This window comes from Camelina sativa, chromosome 13 (genome assembly GCF_000633955.1).
Source record: "Camelina sativa cultivar DH55 chromosome 13, Cs, whole genome shotgun sequence".
Classification (NCBI taxonomy): domain Eukaryota; kingdom Viridiplantae; phylum Streptophyta; class Magnoliopsida; order Brassicales; family Brassicaceae; genus Camelina; species Camelina sativa.
The window spans coordinates 9,858,869-9,878,510 of record NC_025697.1 but is presented as its reverse complement, the minus strand read 5'-3'; the positions used below and the strand labels follow the sequence as shown (position 1 = coordinate 9,878,510).

Genomic DNA, 19,642 nt, shown 5'->3' with positions numbered 1-19,642 from the left:
GAGTTCACAGATTTTAATACTTCGAAGATGTACGAGGTTTTGCGGAGTGAGATTTACGATAACTCGCCTTCATTGTTCCGCGGTTTTGTACATAAGCTGGTGAACCAACCTGAGGAAATCGGACGTCTTGTGGAGCAGTTGAAAGTCATCAAGAAGGATGAGTTTTGTTCGGATGATATGTGGTTGACTCTTAAGCTTCAAGTCAACGGAAGAATTGAGTCAACGCATGTTGATTACGAGACCAAGCTCATGAAACGTGAGGACTCAAAATGTGAGGGATTGATTATAAGTAAGATCTCGGATCTGATCAAGAAGAGAGTGGAGAAGAAGGAGGATTTGCTTTCTTTGTCGTCCTGGGAAAACCTAATCAGAGAAGCGATATCGGAGATGGGTTTCACTAATTTTATGCGTTCCTCTTATGTGTCTGCAAGAGCAAAGAAGGCAATGGAGGACGCGGTGCAGATGGAGATTTCATCTAGGTTAGAGCGTTTAAAGGTGCTTGGACCAGACATGGATCGGCTCGATCCGTGTATGATTTGCATTGGGGAGATGTTTCTTGGGGAAGAAGCAACCAGATTGCCTTGCTCTCATGTCTTCCACAGGTCCTGTATTGAAAAATGGCTTCGAGTTGGTCACAAGTGTCCTCTTTGCTGTTTCAAGTTACCTTCACAAAAATAAACAATTTTGTTTAGAATGTTTTTGGTGTTATATTTCATCATACTTTTTGTTTCAACCTTTTTATAAGCATTTTTACAATAAATGTCTCTTCTTTCTTATTTTGGTTATGCTGATTTCGGCTCGGTTTGTTGATCTATGATCTTGATTCAGTTCAAGTGGATATTTATTAGTAAAACATAAACTAGGAGTCATAAACTGAGATTACGTCAAAACAACAAGGGTCTAAATGAAATAAAACCATAATGTTTAACTAGGTTTAGTGACGTGGCACTTATACGTAGATTAAGCAATACCCGCGCAACACGTACGCACAAAACCATGTGTGCACCTGTGAAGTGTTCCAATTGAATGCAAATTCCATTATTCAAAGCTAAGTAAAAAGTGAGAAGAGAGTAGAGAGAGAGAGAGAGCCACTGCGAGCCAAAGAACCCAACAAAAAAAAGATTTCTCGAACATTCCCACTTTTTTTTTTTTTTTCTTTTTTTGTTTTGTTTTGAGCGGTGAGTTAAGAGTATTAACGGGCTTCGTGGCGACTGTTGTGTACGGGGGAGCCTTCATGGAAACGGAGGCGTTTGGAGTATCATCTAAGGCAACGGCGGCGTCGGTAGAAGCGTCGACGGTGTTTCCTGGGTTTAAGTTCTCGCCGACTGATGTGGAGCTTATTTCGTATTACTTGAAGAGGAGGATGGATGGTTTGGAGAGGTCCGTCGAGGTTATACCTGACGCTGAGATTTACAATTTCGAGCCTTGGGATTTGCCCGGTTTGTCTTCTGGAATTCGATCGACTGTTTTCTGTGTGTTTTAGTTTGCTTCGAATTTGCTCTTCAGGACCCCAAAAAAAAAAAAAAAAAAAAATTGTAACTTGTTTTTGTGTGTGTGTGTTTTGTAAGTTTGTTTAGAAGTTGACAGGTGAAGGTAAGCTTCAGTCCATGAATCTAGTTGAATTTGTACATCCAAGAAGTTAGGGCAAAGAGGATGTTTGAGATTTGGGAATCATTTAAAATTAGGGTAACTTGTTGTTATCTTCTTGGAAACCAAAATGAAATTTGTTATCTTTTTGTACATATTGAATTGTTGAAACTCTAAGCAACCTTTTTGGATCAGTTTTTTTGAAGTTGTGAATTATGATTTCAGTATATGCGATGACTCAGTTGATCCTTCTTATTTGAAAACTGCTTTGTATACAATTGGGCATATCTTGGGCTTTTGTCTATATTCATGATTCTCTTCAACTTGAATATGTAAACATTGTCCTGTTTTAGAAAAGTCCATACCTTTGACAACTTTACGACTGTTGTCTTTGCTACACAACAGCTTCTCTTAGGTTATGTTGCGGTAGTTAATGCTTCTATGATTCGGAATTGACAAAAGAAATTGTGTGTTTTTCTTTCCAGATAAGTCGATTGTTAAATCTGATAACGAGTGGTTCTTCTTCTGTGCCCGTGGCAAGAAGTATCCACATGGTTCACAGAACAGGAGAGCAACAAAGATGGGATACTGGAAAGCCACTGGGAAAGAACGTGATGTGAAGTCTGGTTCTGAGGTCATTGGAACTAAGCGGACGCTTGTTTTCCATATTGGCCGTGCTCCTAAAGGCGAACGAACTGACTGGATTATGCACGAGTACTGCATGAAAGGAGTATCACTGGTAATCTGTTCCTCCTGAGAGTTTGTTTTGTCTTACTTAATTTGATTGTTTAAAACATATTACTATATTAGATAAGTGGTGAATTTGGCTATTTTAGCTATCTACACTGGTTACTTTGGTCTTTTGCTTAAGTTGATTGATTATATATCTTCTGTACATTTTTTCTAGGATGATGCTATGGTTGTTTGCCGGGTTAGGAGGAACAAAGAATATCATAGTGGTACAAGTCAGAAGACACCACAGCCAAATGTAGCAGCCGAGAAACACATGACGTTGCAAAATGGTGCTACTAGTTCAGAGAGCCCATCTGATTGGGACAACTTGGTTGATTTTTACCTAGCTGGTGAATCAGGGGACAAACTGCTGGGTGAGATGGCTGAATCATCAGAAAATCAACAGGTTCGTCACCTTCGTATAGTATATATTTTCTTTTCCACTTGGATGATGGTTCTTGATTCTTGATCTTCTTATAGGTGCATAATGAAGAGGATTTCTTTGCGGATATCCTAAGGGACGAAATCATCAATCTTGATGAAGCGGTGAAGACAGGGAACACATCAAACGAAGTCCCAACACTTGAATCAGCATCAATGGAGATAAGGGTACTTCCTTTACCAAACATGATAGACAAACAAATGTCTTCATTGTTAGAGGAAAGACCATCACAGAAGAAGAAAGGACAAGATGCCACGGAATCATTATCAAGCTGCTTCGTTGGTCTATACTCGATCAAATCAGTGAACAAGGCACGATGGGACGTTATTATATGTGTAGTTGCTCTGGTAGCAATGTTGTTTTATCTAGAATAATTAAAGTCTCTTATGGAAAAAAAGAAAAAAAAAGGGTAGGAACCAGTGTGCCCCCTCCTGTGTTGTTTTTTTTGTTCTCCATGTTGTCAAGGAGAATAGCTTATGTTTGTATTTTTTTTTTTTTTTTTTTTTGTGTTTAATGTTTACAATTCTACTCAGCTCAAAATCTCGAACTTAGAAGAAGGTGAATTGAAAAAGGAAGATGTTTTTAGTGATCAATATAGGAGTTTGGGTATGAATTGATGAGAACTGAAAAATATTGGGGCAATTTAGTAAATTAGTATTTTTTTCTTCTAATTTCCGTACTCTTCATTCTCGTCCAGATGGTTTTTGCACTGAGATTTGTAAGATATCTCTCGCCGCCATTAAACCTCTCTGCTTTGCATTTGCTTTATACACGAAGAAGGAAGAACCCATATTTGGGAGAAGAAGACAAAAGTTTATTCAACTTCTCCGTTAAAACGATTTTAAATCGAAAGATCTCGATTAGTTTCTTCCAATTTTCGCGGAGCCGCGCCGGAGAAACAAAAAAAAAAAACCCTAGGGAGGAAGACGAGGATTTCGATAATGAAGTTTGATTTCACTGTTCAATTTCGATCTGTAAGTTGGAGAAATCATTTTCGTTACATGCTTCGATTTTGTTTCGTGGTGTTGAGGAAATCTAATTTGTGTAGTTCTTTATGTTTGGTAGGTGTGTTTAGCTTATCCTTAGTAGTAGATAAAAGAAGGAATTGGGGATTCGTGTTGAAAAATCTATAAGTTCATTGATGGATTTTGCTTTTTTTTTTTTGTAGTAGTAGCTTACACTGATGAAATTGTTCTATTTTTGGTTTTGTTTTAGAAAATTTGAACTGGTAGGTGAAATTGTTTTAGTCACATTCAATCTCATTTTCGATTAATCGTGTTCTTGAATATGTGATGTAGTGTGTGTTTAGGATTGGTATGAAATGGTATTATAGTATTTGATTGTGGAAATTTGGAACAGGTTTTGTAAGGAGCTGAATTAGAGAGAAAATGTCGAGGCCGATCATGCTTGTGTTTCTTCTGGTGATACTCATAGTTACGTCTCAGTTTGAATGGAGGCAACCACTTCTTGAGCTTGATGCAGCTCCAAGTTTGTCTCAGAAACATCAGCAAATTGCAAAGAGGGTAGAAGCTGTCAAGGAGAAGGTGCCTTTTTACTTACTTATATTCTTAATTCTTTTCATGGGAATTATATGTGTTCACGATAGTAGTAGATGTGCTTTTCAGTTGTATGCGAATGCTCTAAATTGATTTTTGGAATTGTGACCTTATAAGATTAGTAAACTTCAGAAGAGATTAGATTTAGTTGCCTTATAATGTTCTGATGCTGAAGATTCCTAAATACTTTGGTCGAATCCGTTTATATAGACCTTGGTTTGGCTTCTTTTATTGGCTATGAAATGCTTCTAGTTACATGGGACTTTGCAAAAATTTTATCTTTCCTGGGATTAGATTTTTTTATCTGTACTTCATTTCCTCTTTAGAGAATGTGTCTGGAATCCATCAGTGTCACAGAATTCTTAGTATTGCATAGAAATTAGGGATTGGTTTAAGCCTTCTGTTGTGCTTTCCCTTGATTGCATCAAATGAATAACGTTAGTGGAGAAAAAAATAGTATTAAAACTTATGTCTTGCGACCTTAAAGCTCCACTGGATGTATGCTAACCTCATATGTTTAGGCATAGTTTTGAACCTTGATATACATACATATTGTCCTATTTTGAACTTCCAAATGGAAGTCAATTCTTAACTCGTATTATGTTAATGGTTTACAGATCATCTTGTCACAAGAGAGACATATCCAGAGGCTAAATGACCTTGTACGAAGTCTTCAAATGCAGTTACAGCGATGCAAAGGAGAGAACGAGACACGAAACGCCACTGAAACCTCCAATGTAAACAAACAGTTCATTGAGCTCGAGAGGAAACACATTGTGGAAGACTAAATGTTTCCTCCATTACAACAAACTCTAATAATAAATAATAATAACCCACAATGGTACGTAAAAAAAAATTGTTGTAATTTATTTCTGTTTTGTTAAAACCTTACTGATGATTCGATTAGGAGTGTATTTACCTTATTCATGAAAAAAGGTTTGAGATTTTTAAGTGTCATAGAAAAGTTAAGAATTAGTGTACTTGCAATAATATCCTTACTCCCTTAGTTATGGTTGATCGATTCTATCAATTATCTAAGAAAAGCACACATGAAACACAGAAACGATGTCTTTGTAAAGTCAAACTTAGGTTGTGTTGTTAGATTTTACTTTGACTGATGAGAAGGCTTAAACGAAAGTCTAAGATGACAAAAGCAATCTTATGTCATATGAATGTCATATTCTTTTTAAATGGTTCGCATTCAATCAGTCAGAGCCTTAAAATCTCTCTTAGACACCAACCACAAACTCCATATTTGTTGTTCTCCAAGTCAAACCAAAACCAAATTCCATAAGAATTTTCACCAACTCATTAGTTTTTTCAATCTTTTTTTTTTTTTTTGGGTCAATTTTCCCATAATTTGTTGGCCGTGCGTCTTAGCTATCCAAATTCATAGTCACATATTACTCAATTTTTCAACAATACTTTTTTGATGCTAGCAAATTGTTATTTTATATTTTCCTATACGACTTTTTTGAAAAAAATATATTTTGAATGTTGTACTAGTTATTTATTTGTAGAGGAAAACTAATAATATCACCTACCCATTTGACTACGTACATATATGTTATGTCAACACCTATTTAACTACATTACAATTTACAAGCTTACAAGTTTGAAACAAATGCATTGTTCTCTCTTTCTCTCCATTTGAATTTAAATTTTCATGATAAAAGTATGAGAATATTGAATATTTGTAAAAAGACAAAATATCTTGTTTGTATTTATCCAAATACTATTTGGTAATAAATGCAATTTGAGAGCCCAAGTCATATACTCAATCTTTTTTTGCATATTATTTTCAAATCACATTTATTGCTAAAACACCTCATTTTGTAATTATTTTCTACAAGAATATTTATTTTGAAAGCTAGATGAAACTAATCCCACTAATTAATATACATACATTCAATGAGACTCTCTCTCTCTCTCTCTCTCTCTCTCTCATCATCTTGCGTGTATCTTCTATGTTCTATCTCTATATATAACAACAGCCACTAACATGAAGACGTCAAACTATCTCTCTTTAGATCTCAGGAACAAGAACAAATACTATACTCTAGTAATCTTCACCAAGGTATGCTAATTTGGAACCCGAGATCCAAGTTCATTTGTTCTCATCGAAAAACTTTTCCTATTGTAATTTTCATTTTTACTTTTTGATTGATCTCATATATATATATATACAAACATCGATCTCCATCGAAGCTTTTGTTATGCAATCCCTGGTTTGAAACTTATTGTGTTTCTTGTAGAATCATATACCAACACACATAGTATTCTTCTTGGAAAGCAAGAAACATGAATCGAGAAGCTGCGAGTAACCTTGAACTTGATTTGAAATTAAACATTTCACCATCGTTGGATTCTTCTTTGCTGACTGATAGCTCATCATCATCGTCGTTATGCTCGGAGGAAGCTGAGGGTGGAGGAGGAGAGGCTAAATCAATGGTGGTCGTTGGTTGCCCTAATTGCATCATGTACATCATCATCTCTTTAGAAAGTGATCCTAGATGCCCTAGATGCAACAACCATGTTTTGCTTGATTTTCTCACCGGAAACCATAGCAAGAAGAGCACTAATTAAGAAAATATATATCAAATTAAGAATGTTATTTTTTTGTTGTTCTTCTTAATTTGTTGCCACATTTATTGATAGTTTGAATTAATCTATAATGAACGGCGGCTATGTTCATAGAATCCAAATATACACTTTGATTCTGTAAAATAAATCATTAGTATTAAATTAATACTGACCATTTAGCGATGAATATAACTTCTTATAGAAAAATAAGCAATGAATATTGATTTTTGCAACGGGACTAAAACTAATGATGTTTTACAATCCATCATAATATTGTTTTAGCGGTTGATTAATGGCTAGTAATGATGATGGAGGTGTCCTCATCAAAAAAATTATAGTAGTATTCCGTTTAGGATGCTCTATATTTTTTTTGACTATTGTGATATTTAACTTTATAAATGGAAAATGGTTGTTGTTGACTTGTACTAAGTTCAATGTACATGTACATGACATACTTAGTTATGTTTTTAATATGAAAAATGTGGAACGTAACAATGACTTTTTTCTTTTCCCTTTTTTGCACTAAGTAATTCTATGTTAAATGCGAAGTATATACATTTATATACACATCATACATCAAACAATAAATATGTTTGGTTTACTTGTTACCAAAGTTGTTGAACTAACAAATTAAATGTTTATAAAAACATGAAAAACAGTTGTGCTTATGAATATGAAAATCTTCAACTAGACTTACTAATAAAAAATACATGTTGGTTTTCACATTAATGTCGGGTTCAACATTACGTGTGCGTTGTTCCTTTCCCAACTATCAAAAGAAACAACACGTCTCCTTTTAAGTAGATTTCTCACATTTTTATCATCATATATATATACCACTACTGGCAAATTCAATTGAAAATAAATGATTTAATACCACTGATTTTTTGTAGTGAAAAGATACATAGAAAAGTTTACAAAATATTTGAAACTAAAGATATATAATCTTACTAAACAAGAGGTCTAATCTAAATGTGGTTCCAATTTACTTCTTGTGTTCATTTCTTTTTTCTTTTTAATTTCATTGAGAAAGCTCAAGCAAAAGAAAATAAAAACATTGTTTTGACACTTCCTAAGTTTCTATCTCATTTGAGTTTGTAGTGATCCCAAATTATATTGTATTATACTTTGAGTGTCTTTTGTTGTATATTCCCTTCCAAAGTTTTAGTAGGAGTCAAGGAGTGCGGAAGATAATTTTATCGGTGTAAAATTTAAAACGTTTAGTATTTAAATGTTTTTTGTTGATTAAGTAAGACCTATCAGTGATATATTGAAATATATATAACCAACGACTATAAAACGGAATAAAGACCCAAACAATATAAGACGTGTCGTTAATTCATATCGTTGGTCGTTGTTACTAAGAATTGTGAAACAAAAATGATACAAATTATCATCAAATTATTCACTATACTCTATCTACCATCTTTCATGATATCAGTGGCTACCAAAGTGTAATTATTATGTGGGTTTGAACTTTCAAATCATCAACAATAGCTATCACAAATCCATAATTCGAATTATGAGATTGAAAAAATTGTCCAACCACGTACGCTAACACCAACTATACACACGTGTCTGTATATACATAAGGTGCAGGTAGCTCATGACAGAAATTGACGGAACACAGAGTTAATCTGATTCTTTAAAAAAGTGAGAAGCTCAAATGCATGTCTTCATTATTTTATTATTTTCTCTTCTCATGTTCTCAAGTCACGTGACATTCCTCCTCACCCCTCGATCTTTTTGCATGCCATAGCCACATATTGTACACAAATGATACATATGCGTATAAACATATCTAAAATTATAAATCCTNTAAGAAAGAAAAGTTGTTAATGTTACAAGTCATGCACATATCAAGACCTAACATCCAATCCAATAGTAACAATTGTTAAATCAGAATTTAATTATCCTTTCTCTTTCTCTCACTCACTTTTCCTTTTCACTACAAAGCACTAATTGTGTGATCATCATCTTAATGACTACTATATCTCTAAACCCTTCACACACTTCCTCAACACTTCTCGGGCTATTCTTATAACAAACCCCATAAGATATATATAATCCAAATCGATCATTCCCCTCTTGTCAACATCAAATCACAGTTCTGATTCCATGGCGAATCTGATCCGAACAGATCATCATCAGCATCTTCCTAAGAAGAGGAAGAGAGGGGAAAGTAGGGTTTTTAGGCTGAAGACGTTCGGGGAGACAGGGCATCCAGCTGAGATGAATGAGTTGTCCTTTCGAGACAACCTCGGGAAGCTACTTGAGTTTGGTCACTTTGAGAGTTCCGGTCTCATGGGAAGTTGGTCCTTTCAGCTTGAGGTTAATCGCAACCCAAATCCTCTCTATGTGCTTCTCTTTGTCGTCGAAGAGCCCATCGAAGCCTCTCTCAACCTCCGCTGCAACCATTGCCAATATGTTGGTGACGTCCTCTCTCTCTTTTCCCTTCTCTCTTTGTATGACTGTGTAGACAATATTTTTTCATACCTATCTATCTAGGTTTTTTCATACCTATCTATCTAGGCTCGACCTAGCTCCACATGTAAGCATTGTTCTTTGCATACCTATGCATGCTGGCACGTACATAGGAACAAAAATAGCAATAATAATAATTTGATATGGTAATAGACTAATAGCTAGAGATATGCTGTTCATCGCTGCATGTTTTTATAGGTCGATCCTCACTTGGTAAATATATACATACGTTTTGTTACTCCATGTTTTAGGAAAATGTAATATGTTTCATACCAACAAAAATAAAATGTAATATTGTGCATCTATTTACATATGTCAACACTCAACAGGGAAAAAAAAAACTGAAAAAGTGATGCATTTGTTATATATGTACAGATCAAAAATATATATTATACAATGGTTTGTATGGAAATTTGCAGGTTGGGGAAACCAAATGATATGCAACAAGAAGTACCATTTCGTGATCCCCTCAAAGGAAACAATGGCAGCCTTCCTAAAACTGGAAGGTGGAAGCTACGCTTTTCCCGAAAAGGAAAGTCTATTGCATCTCGTGGAGCTTCAAGGCCATGTTCTTCACGGCTTCTTTCACTCCAACGGATTTGGTCACTTGCTCTCACTCAACGGCATTGAAACCGGCTCCGACTTAACCGGTCATCAAGTCATGGATTTGTGGGATCGTCTCTGCGCCGGTTTAAAGGCTAGGTATGTATAATAAAACTATATTTTTGTATATAATATATGGTCGTAAAAAGCATTCAACACAATTTTTAATATCATAATGGATTCTTCCTAGCTATTAGTTGGGATTTACACATAACTAATCCTTTTTTATTTACGCTTAACATAGAAAAATAGGGTTGAACGATGCATCGCACAAAAAAGGAATGGAGCTGAGGCTGCTACATGGGGTGGCAAAAGGAGAGCCATGGTTCGGTCGTTGGGGTTACCGGTTCGGGTCAGGGACATACGGAGTGACTCAAAAGATTTACGAAAAGGCAATTGAATCTGTCCGTAACATACCCTTGTGCTTGCTTAACCCTCACCTAACCAGCCTGACCCGAGAAATTCCAATCCTCTTGTCAAAGTACCAAAGTTTATCCACCGAGCCATTGATCACTCTCAGTGACCTCTTCAGGTTCATGCTTCATATCCATTCGCGTCTTCCAAGAGATAACTACATGAATAGCACCCGAAACCAAATCATCTCCATTGATAGTGCCAACTGCAGATGGTCTCAAAAACGGATCCAAATGGCTATCAAAGTGGTCATAGAGTCATTGAAAAGAGTAGAATACAGATGGATATCGAGACAAGAAGTGAGGGATGCAGCTAGAAATTACATAGGGGACACTGGTTTGCTTGATTTCGTGTTGAAGTCGCTCGGGAACCAGGTGGTCGGGAACTATTTGGTTCGACGTAGTTTAAATCCGGTGAAGAAAGTGCTAGAGTATTGCTTGGAGGACATATCAAATTTGTTACCAAGTAATAACAATGAACTCGTAACACTTCAAAATCAAAACTCAACGGGGAAGATGACGACCAACGGTCACAACAAGATCACAAGAGGTCAAGTGATGAAAGACATGTTTTACTTTTACAAACACATTCTCATGGACTACAAGGGAGTGTTAAGCCCCACTGGAGGCATATTGAACCAAATTGGAATGGCTTCAAGGGCAATCCTCGATGCTAAGTACTTCATCAAAGAATATCACTACATTAGAGATACATCGGCGAAAACATTACACTTAGATGGAGGGGACAAATTACGAATATTCTGCACAATCGTGCGGAAATATCATCATCATAACAACGAGATAGCAATGCCTCCACAAGAATGCATAGTGGTGAACAAAGATGCAACATTGAGTGAAGTATACGGAGAGGCAGAGAGAGTCTTTAGAGATATCTATTGGGAACTAAGGGACGTCGTGGTGGAGTCAGTTGCGGATGGTCAAAAGGAGATCATCACAAGGGTCGATGAAATGGTAACATTAATGAATGGGAATAAAGGATTGGTGTTAGAAGGGAATGTAGGAATGATGATGAACGTTGAAGTGATGAAATGTTATGAAGATGATAACAAGAAGAAGGATAAGAGGATTGAGTGTGAGTGTGGAGCAAAGGACGAAGATGGTGAGAGGATGGTGTGTTGTGACATTTGTGAAATATGGCAACACACAAGGTGTGTCGGTGTTCAACACAATGAGGAAGTTCCTGGTATATTTCTTTGTCAAAGTTGTGACCAACATCTTATTCCTCTCTCTTTTTTACCCTAATCAAGTCATTCATGCTAGATAGAACCTTCACTATGAGTCTATGACACTATCTATATAACATCATAATACATAAGTTGTATACCTGGCCTTGACTTGTATTTATTTGTTGGGAAAATACCAAGAAAAGAAAAAAAAAACTTATTATCCCAAATCCTACTGAAAATAAATTTACAGAAACAACTTCCACCGGTGAGTCGTGTGTCGTGGCCATCAAGTTTTATGGAGGTAGGATGTGTTTCTGTAGGCCTGGTGACTCAGCCTGGACCAAAACGTAAACTTCTTCAAAAATTCTGGATTGCTCCAGGGTCCTATACTCCAACCGTACGTGATTCCAAGTTTTACTTGACAACCTTAAGGCTTGTCTCCAAGCTTCCCTTCACTGCCATAAAATATGATTTCCCGGCCCTCAGGTGACTTATTACCAGAAATTTGACTGTCTACAGTTACCTGACTTAGTGGAGTCTCCCACCGGCGAAGTTTTAATTTGACATCATTTGGTAATCAAAACTTTTTCTTTTCTTTCTTATATATTGACAAAGTGTATGACTTGGTATGCTTTGAATCCACGAAAGCAGTTATAAGCCGAAAAGTAATGGTGGCTTTTAGATTCATCAAGTCAAAAGCGATGATTCATCTAATACGTTAAAAAAATATTATTCAATGTTTTATTGGCAATATAGCTAGTATTCGTGGTAAGTTCACTGGTCGTAACGATTTTAGTTTAATTAATAGGAACAACGAGTTGATCAGTGTGCAATAATTGGAGTTACAGAGGGAGAAGCCAACTTGGACCGAGTCAAGCAAGAAAGAACACAGTGAGAGTCATAAACGTGCGCGTTTCTCACACTTGTCCTCTCTTCTTCCTCCTCCTCGTAACCCTTCACTCCACACTATACATATACACCATTTCTAAACCTTCAGATTTACAAAAGCAGAGACTTTTAAAGACGACAACGACCAAAAAGCTCAAGACTTAGAAACTATGATCAACTCAGATGAAGATCTCTGTATCGTGATCCGTGACGTCTGGGCTCATAATCTCGAGTCAGAGTTTGAGCTAATCAGCGGGATCGTCGAAGACTACCCATTCATCTCCATGGACACAGAGTTCCCTGGCGTGATCTTCAAAGCTGATCTCGCCGTACTCCGCCGTGGAAACCCTAATTACCTCTACAACTTTCTCAAATCCAACGTCGACGCTCTAAACCTAATCCAAGTCGGTCTCACCCTCTCCGACGCCGACGGAAACCTCCCTGATCTCGGATCTCAAAACAACCGCCGGTTCATCTGGGAATTCAATTTCCGAGACTTCGACGTGGAGCGTGACCCCCACGCGGCGGATTCGATCGAGCTGCTCCGTCGTCACGGGATCGATTTCGAGCGTAACAGACGCGAAGGAGTCGGCTCGGAGAGGTTCGCGGAGCTGATGATGTCGTCGGGTCTGATCTGTAACGAGTCCGTGAGCTGGGTGACGTTTCACAGCGCGTACGATTTCGGTTACTTAGTGAAGATACTCACGCGCCGGGAGCTTCCAGGCGCGTTGCGTGAGTTCTTGGGGTTGCTCAGAGCTTTCTTTGGTGAGAGGGTTTACGATGTGAAACATATTATGAGGTTTTGTGAGCAGAGGAGATTGTACGGTGGTTTGGACCGGGTTGCTCGGTCGCTTGAGGTTAACCGGGCGGTTGGGAAATGTCATCAAGCCGGTTCGGATAGTTTGCTGACGTGGCAGGCGTTTCAGAGGATGAGGGATTTGTATTTCGTTGAGGATGGTGCTGAGAAACATGCCGGAGTTTTGTATGGTTTGGAGGCTTTTTCATTTAATTAATTTAATTAACTCAATTAATCATTGTTCGTTAATCATTTTTATACAGTTATAAATCAAAATTATTTTATTCATCCCTCGTTTAACCAAATCAAATTATATAAACGACCAATTACACTTCAAAACTGCTCGATCGAGCTTAACCTTTGAGGTATGTAATAACATTTCATTTTTAATCATAAGGAAAAATCGAAAAAGAAGTTTGTTTAAATTTAACCCATACTTCACTTTATCATATATTGGAAAACATAATGTACATTTTTTTTTTTTTTTTTACTTTGTTGTTGTTGTTTAACGGTTCACATATAGCCTTGGATGAAATCATAAAAACGAATTATTCACAAATCACAATATTGTAACATGTATAGAAAGACAGATGCATGAGGAGGATCAGTCCTCATTTATTAAATGAGGAGGTTTGGTGTAAGTCGTCGTCATCATTGTTATTATTATTATCAAGAGGATTATTAACATATAAGCAAAGTAATTTTCCAAGGGATTTTCCACGGCGGTCGTGTGGTGGCCGGAGATGTGAACAGACGTCAACGAAAGCCCGGACGATGAGATTGTGTTGAGGAGAAGGGTTTATGTCCAAGAAACACCTTAGAAGCTCCTTAAGATCGTCTTCCGTCTCGATATATCTCTCTTCGATCATTTGTTTCATCGACTTCTTGTAATCTTCGAAGGGGTTGTTTGACTCCTTAGCCATCGCGACGCTCTCGTCGATCTTAGGACATGGACTGCGTAAAACCGTGGGAGAAACCGGTAGCCCCGGGGTGTAATGGCTGTGAGAGGAAGGCCGGACAGTAGAGCCGCAACCACTACGGCAGGCCATGAAGATGGGGTTGAATATGGTTTTGAGTATATACTTCATCTTCTTCTTGAAATGCATTTCTTTTTTTTTTTTTTTACCAAGAGGGAAGAGAAGACAAGTTGAGATTATTGAGTGAGGATGTTGGTGTGGGGAAGTTTGTTAAAAGAGGAACCTTTTTTTAACTTAGCTTGGAGATTCAGCATTGTTCATTGCTTTGGTGTTTGGAGGTGCACAATTTTTTGATGATGGATTTCTCTTTTTTTAAAGGAAAATAATTCCATCGTGAGGTGAATTCAAAGTTATATTGTGCGTCATGCTATCATTTGTAAGGAACTACCTCTAATGTCATCGTGTATCCCTCTACTTTCATAATTAGTGATTGGACATAGAAACCTATTCCAACCAAAATGAAATCACCAAACAGTAACCGAAATATAATTCTGGTTTCATTTGAGTAACCTTGAAAGCTTATTTACGCTCCCGACTAAAAGAAACTCTATATTAAGACCAATCTTAAGAAATTAATGGGTTAAGGCTATTCTATATAAGCCAAGATGCTAAAAAAATAGAAAATGCATGATACAGCGAAGGGTTGGTTTCTCTACTTTTTTTATTTTGCAATGTCTAATTCTATGATAACGCAATGCAGCTAGCTACTGTACAAGTACAACATAACTCTGGATTTCACCCATATCAGATTCTATATACAGATACATGGTGGTGCTTGTCCTGTGGTATGGTAACTTCAGCTACCTGTTGATCTCGTAGCAGTGGAATCTTCTGGAGTTGGGCTCGATGGAGTTTGTGGCTGCTCCAAGGTTGTGTTGCTCGGTCCAGCATGGTTTTGATCAAATGAACCCATATGGTTCCAGTCCGGTCCAGCTAATGAAGATAAATCAAGGAGTTCTTAACAGATTTAAATATTTGGGGAGGAAAAACTCAAGAAGCTTAAAGAGAAATTAGATAAAAAGCAGTGACAGAAGTTGAAGGATACATTCATCTGGCCACAAGTCTGTGATGCTGACTTCACCTACCTCTGATCGAAGCCAGTAATCTACACCCATCTGTGTAACATACAGACAAATAATGAATCAAGCCGAGCATATTTTTCTAGATATAATTTTTGTTGATTACTTTTCCTGGCTATATGAAGTTTCTGAACTGTGATTATGTATGTGGTGAAATATTTTAAAGCTGGGGAAGCAATTGGGACTTACATCCAAATCTGGAGGAACAATCTTCATGATACCATCAACAAAGTCATGAGATTCGATGTCAGAGTAAACTCTTTGAGTATCATCAAGTTCCTGTATGTCCATCTTTCTTCCGGTGCTGTCCTCTTCCATTGGCATGGCTACATCATGGTTCTCAGGGAGACCAGATGTTGATGGAAGATTTGAGGGTTCATCAGGAACACTTGAAGGCACATCAGGAGCATTGGAAGGTTCATCAGCGTGAGGAATGTCCTCAAAACTCTCTTCGAATTGACTGAAAAACCACAATATCACTGTCAGTCTCACCACTTTCATTGAACAGATTTATCAATGGCAAGCATAACTTTAGAAGACAGGGATTACCTGACTAGGTACACGTCTATTGGTCCCATTGTGCTTCTCAGTATTATTCTATATCTCCTCTGAGAATAACCACCAGCCTGATTAATGGCAGGATAAGAGGTGGATATAGTTAGGGACTGTTCGTTGCTCATTTGGTTTTGTGTGCTATTAAGCTTACCTCATCAGGATCTGGCACCTCAAGAGTTGTTCCATGTGGTGCCTTCACAGCTATCAGCGTCTTATTCTACAATTCGCGTGAGAAACACCACAAAACATGTTTCCCAGTGAGCAGAATGCAAAGCAAAAATATACACTTAATTCCTAGAAGAAGACCAAACCTGGAAGCATGGTAGGTTTTTAATGTCGTCTTCGGTGACAAACAGTAACCTAAAATGTGGAGAGTCAGAACAAACAAATATGTTGTATCATACCTTTCGCCAGAAAAAATAGCAGGAGAAGCTTACCTTTTGTTGTTTTCATCCTCACTCAAGCTTGTTAGTCTGTCTTGTGATTCTCTGCAAACAGGTCGATTGTCAATAAGACACAAAAACAGCAAACCAAGAAAAAGAAAGGAAAATGATCTATGAGAATACCTGATTTGGTCATCTAGTTTTGCCTCCTCAACTGTGAGATTACGTACTTCATCCTGTACAAGGATCGAGGGTAACAAAATGTCAAACGAAACTGCTAATGGGAATTTGTATAGAGCGAATAATTTTTCAAACAGAGAACTAAAAAAGAAATAAATCCAAATGCATGAGATCGAAAACAGTACCCAATTAATCACTTTGTCAACATCTGTGTAATTAACTATGAGAAACATGAACAGAAGCACATCATTCAAATTTCAAAATGTGCTAGTAGAGGGATACAAGACAGAGCTTGTGGTTACATGTTCTCAAAGTTTGTTTTTGTGATATACTTTTTTGTATCCTAGTTACCCCTAAGTCTCAGGAAAAAGGCAAAACAAGAACTATAGGAATGTTCATAAGATGTTCAAGAAGACAATCTAAACTAACATATACCCTCAACGTAAAAATAATAATAAAACTGGTGATAATACTGAGCACATTGCATAAAGGGGTTAGCAGTGAAACGTTTAACTGAAAGGTAAATAAATACATAGGCCTGTACTGTACCTGTAGGTTAGCTATGTTTTCAATCGTTTCTCCTGGTTTTGAGACATCGAGACCCCTAAGATAGACAAAAAAAAAATCAGAGTATCATCACACATGAGCCATCAAATGGAAGGAATCCAGGATTTGACAGTCGGAAGACATGCTTACTTCCACTGAATCCTGTTCTTGAGCGTCTTCTCTATCAAACCTATTCCTTCTAACACATTGGTTATATCGTATATCCGTCTCTTTTGTACCTGCAACAACAGAAACACGCAGTTAAGATTTGACAGAGAGTAATACATCAAGAAGGCATTTTAAAGTTTGAATATCCACCTCTAAAGTATCAGCTGCTTTGTTCAGATCAAGAATACCATCCTCTGCTTGTTTTATCAAATTGATAAATTTCTTTGTCAAAAGACCTGAAGCAAATTAGATCACAAAAAAAAAAAAAGCTTATTATTAAAAAGACCTGGAGTATAATAATAGATCATAAAAAGGCTTAGGTTTGTGAAAAAAAAAGTTATTACCTAGTGAACTATCATAACGACAAGTACCGGCCTGTGCAAAGTTACTTCCAGGAGAACCTGCCAACACAGAAGATCCTTGTCACTACATTGCAATGATATCACTCTTTCTTTCATTGCAACTAAACCAAAAAAAAATAGAAGGTCTAGCTCAGATGAGCACATAAGCAATATCTATCATTGGCCTACTAACCGTGTAGATAGATTAAAAAGGAAACAGAGCATTCGGGAGAAACTCACCTGCATTAGAACCAGAAGCTAGCGTTCCAGATTTATTAGACTTGGCAGACCTAGAAGTTTTTTTGGCCTTCCCTCCTTTCCCTGATACAGGTGTTTGGAGAACACAGGTACTCAATTCATTGGGCTCAGATATTTGGTTTACCGCATCTGTCTTACGCTTCAGCTGCCAATAAAAATTGTAGAGTTAAAAGTTGAACAAATGGATAACAGAAGCTGACACCACTAATGCTCAATTCCTATATACTGTCACTTCGCTGAAATCTACAAGTATATAGGCAAACCTTTAAATTCTAAGACCAAAATAGCCTAATTCACTAAACAGAAGCATAGACAATGCATAAATCAGCTCTAAAATAGCAAGAACAGTAACACCAAAATAAACCCTAGTTCAACAACTAAACTACTCAAAAAAGACAAACATAACTCGCAATGCTAATTCCATATACTACACAAACCGCAATTTCACAGCCGGAGACAGATCGCAACACAACTCTCAGGCTACGATATCACCATCACAAATTCAACCAAACCTCAGAGAATCGAGAACACAAGGGGCAATTATAAACCAAAATTGACACTAGGGGGTGAAGGGGGACTCACAGTAGATTTAATAACAATCGAGTCAGAGACGGCGTGATCAGCAGCAGCAGCAGAAGGAGCAGCTCCTCCTCCAGCTAAGCGAGTCTCCGCCGAATCAAAGCGGTGATACTCGCCGGGAGCAACTAACGGAGGCTTCATAGAAGACAGAGAAGGATGATACTGCCGCTTCGAAGGTGGGAATTGCTGAGGTTCCTCCGACATGAGGAACGAATCTCGATAAGAAATTTAAAAAAAAAAATCCCCAAAAAAGAAACCGAAAATTCAATCTCCGGAAAAACGGATCTCCGGTAAGCAGAGATCCGATTAGGTATACGGAAGCAGATCTACGGCGAGAATTACGGAGATTCCGGGATGAGAATGTGAAGAGATCGACGAATCGAAAAAAAAAAAAAAAGCGGGAGAGAAGAAGAGGAAGAAGAAGGAAGAGAGGAGGAGAAAGGATTAAAAGAAAACAAAAAAAAAAAAGAAAACNCTAATGCTCAATTCCTATATACTGTCACTTCGCTGAAATCTACAAGTATATAGGCAAACCTTTAAATTCTAAGACCAAAATAGCCTAATTCACTAAACAGAAGCATAGACAATGCATAAATCAGCTCTAAAATAGCAAGAACAGTAACACCAAAATAAACCCTAGTTCAACAACTAAACTACTCAAAAAAGACAAACATAACTCGCAATGCTAATTCCATATACTACACAAACCGCAATTTCACAGCCGGAGACAGATCGCAACACAACTCTCAGGCTACGATATCACCATCACAAATTCAACCAAACCTCAGAGAATCGAGAACACAAGGGGCAATTATAAACCAAAATTGACACTAGGGGGTGAAGGGGGACTCACAGTAGATTTAATAACAATCGAGTCAGAGACGGCGTGATCAGCAGCAGCAGCAGAAGGAGCAGCTCCTCCTCCAGCTAAGCGAGTCTCCGCCGAATCAAAGCGGTGATACTCGCCGGGAGCAACTAACGGAGGCTTCATAGAAGACAGAGAAGGATGATACTGCCGCTTCGAAGGTGGGAATTGCTGAGGTTCCTCCGACATGAGGAACGAATCTCGATAAGAAATTTAAAAAAAAAAATCCCCAAAAAAGAAACCGAAAATTCAATCTCCGGAAAAACGGATCTCCGGTAAGCAGAGATCCGATTAGGTATACGGAAGCAGATCTACGGCGAGAATTACGGAGATTCCGGGATGAGAATGTGAAGAGATCGACGAATCGAAAAAAAAAAAAAAAGCGGGAGAGAAGAAGAGGAAGAAGAAGGAAGAGAGGAGGAGAAAGGATTAAAAGAAAA

At 37.5% G+C, this 19,642-nt stretch overlaps 7 protein-coding genes across 8 annotated transcripts; 5 read left to right on the top strand and 2 right to left on the bottom strand.

Annotated features, from left to right (window-relative positions):
- Positions 1,054 to 3,384, top strand: LOC104736237 (NAC domain-containing protein 89-like). Its single transcript, XM_010456189.1, has 4 exons — positions 1,054 to 1,439; positions 2,073 to 2,326; positions 2,495 to 2,725; positions 2,800 to 3,384. Exons 1-4 carry the CDS (start codon positions 1,235 to 1,237, stop codon positions 3,133 to 3,135), a joined length of 1,026 nt encoding a protein of 341 aa, XP_010454491.1. The 5' UTR covers positions 1,054 to 1,234; the 3' UTR covers positions 3,136 to 3,384.
- LOC104736236 lies at positions 3,538 to 5,268 on the top strand. The gene is made up of 3 exons (XM_010456188.2): positions 3,538 to 3,735; positions 4,121 to 4,305; positions 4,935 to 5,268. Exons 2-3 carry the CDS (start codon positions 4,150 to 4,152, stop codon positions 5,103 to 5,105), a joined length of 327 nt encoding a protein of 108 aa, XP_010454490.1. The 5' UTR covers positions 3,538 to 3,735; positions 4,121 to 4,149; the 3' UTR covers positions 5,106 to 5,268.
- LOC109128521 lies at positions 6,233 to 7,066 on the top strand. The gene is made up of 2 exons (XM_019235183.1): positions 6,233 to 6,394; positions 6,573 to 7,066. Exon 2 carries the CDS (start codon positions 6,619 to 6,621, stop codon positions 6,901 to 6,903), a length of 285 nt encoding a protein of 94 aa, XP_019090728.1. The 5' UTR covers positions 6,233 to 6,394; positions 6,573 to 6,618; the 3' UTR covers positions 6,904 to 7,066.
- Positions 8,915 to 11,755, top strand: LOC104736235 (PHD finger protein MALE STERILITY 1-like). Its single transcript, XM_010456186.2, has 3 exons — positions 8,915 to 9,331; positions 9,804 to 10,086; positions 10,232 to 11,755. The coding sequence occupies exons 1-3, from the start codon at positions 9,019 to 9,021 to the stop codon at positions 11,661 to 11,663; spliced, it is 2,028 nt and encodes a 675-aa protein (XP_010454488.1). The 5' UTR covers positions 8,915 to 9,018; the 3' UTR covers positions 11,664 to 11,755.
- On the top strand, positions 12,385 to 13,520 carry LOC104736234 (probable CCR4-associated factor 1 homolog 11). The gene has a single exon (XM_010456185.2). It carries the CDS (start codon positions 12,646 to 12,648, stop codon positions 13,486 to 13,488), a length of 843 nt encoding a protein of 280 aa, XP_010454487.1. The 5' UTR covers positions 12,385 to 12,645; the 3' UTR covers positions 13,489 to 13,520.
- Positions 13,802 to 14,721, bottom strand: LOC104736233 (transcription repressor OFP10-like). Its single transcript, XM_010456184.1, is given in 3 exon segments — positions 13,802 to 14,401; positions 14,403 to 14,478; positions 14,480 to 14,721. Coding segments are annotated over 3 exon segments (618 nt in total). The 5' UTR covers positions 14,503 to 14,721; the 3' UTR covers positions 13,802 to 13,882.
- Positions 14,858 to 19,636, bottom strand: LOC104736232 (transcription factor E2FB-like). Of its 2 annotated transcripts, none has more exons than XM_010456183.2 (14): positions 19,191 to 19,636; positions 17,741 to 17,903; positions 17,504 to 17,560; positions 17,310 to 17,395; positions 17,142 to 17,230; positions 16,995 to 17,049; positions 16,449 to 16,501; positions 16,320 to 16,370; positions 16,194 to 16,242; positions 16,034 to 16,099; positions 15,877 to 15,953; positions 15,517 to 15,787; positions 15,294 to 15,363; positions 14,858 to 15,181 (listed from the first exon to the last, which is right to left on the bottom strand). In XM_010456183.2, exons 1-14 carry the CDS (start codon positions 19,389 to 19,391, stop codon positions 15,045 to 15,047), a joined length of 1,425 nt encoding a protein of 474 aa, XP_010454485.1. In that variant the 5' UTR covers positions 19,392 to 19,636; the 3' UTR covers positions 14,858 to 15,044. The 2 variants fall into 2 exon arrangements, with proteins under 2 accessions (XP_010454485.1, XP_010454484.1); XM_010456182.2 differs by lacking the exon at positions 19,191 to 19,636 and adding an exon at positions 18,341 to 18,787.

Coding starts and splice junctions, on each gene's coding strand:
- LOC109128521 (XM_019235183.1), top strand. CDS start 6,619: ATGAATCGAGAAGCTGCGAGTAACCTTGAACTTGATTTGAAATTAAAC.
- LOC104736232 (XM_010456183.2), bottom strand. CDS start 19,391: ATGTCGGAGGAACCTCAGCAATTCCCACCTTCGAAGCGGCAGTATCAT. Junction 17,561..17,740: donor AGCTTCTGGTTCTAATGCAG/GTGAGTTTCTCC, acceptor CTGTGTTGGCAG/GTTCTCCTGGAAGTAACTTT. Junction 16,243..16,319: donor GAGGATGAAAACAACAAAAG/GTAAGCTTCTCC, acceptor TCCACATTTTAG/GTTACTGTTTGTCACCGAAG.
- LOC104736236 (XM_010456188.2), top strand. CDS start 4,150: ATGTCGAGGCCGATCATGCTTGTGTTTCTTCTGGTGATACTCATAGTT. Junction 4,306..4,934: donor TAGAAGCTGTCAAGGAGAAG/GTGCCTTTTTAC, acceptor AATGGTTTACAG/ATCATCTTGTCACAAGAGAG.
- LOC104736235 (XM_010456186.2), top strand. CDS start 9,019: ATGGCGAATCTGATCCGAACAGATCATCATCAGCATCTTCCTAAGAAG. Junction 9,332..9,803: donor CAACCATTGCCAATATGTTG/GTGACGTCCTCT, acceptor GGAAATTTGCAG/GTTGGGGAAACCAAATGATA. Junction 10,087..10,231: donor TGCGCCGGTTTAAAGGCTAG/GTATGTATAATA, acceptor CGCTTAACATAG/AAAAATAGGGTTGAACGATG.
- LOC104736234 (XM_010456185.2), top strand. CDS start 12,646: ATGATCAACTCAGATGAAGATCTCTGTATCGTGATCCGTGACGTCTGG.
- LOC104736237 (XM_010456189.1), top strand. CDS start 1,235: ATGGAAACGGAGGCGTTTGGAGTATCATCTAAGGCAACGGCGGCGTCG. Junction 1,440..2,072: donor CGAGCCTTGGGATTTGCCCG/GTTTGTCTTCTG, acceptor TTTTCTTTCCAG/ATAAGTCGATTGTTAAATCT. Junction 2,726..2,799: donor AATCATCAGAAAATCAACAG/GTTCGTCACCTT, acceptor ATCTTCTTATAG/GTGCATAATGAAGAGGATTT.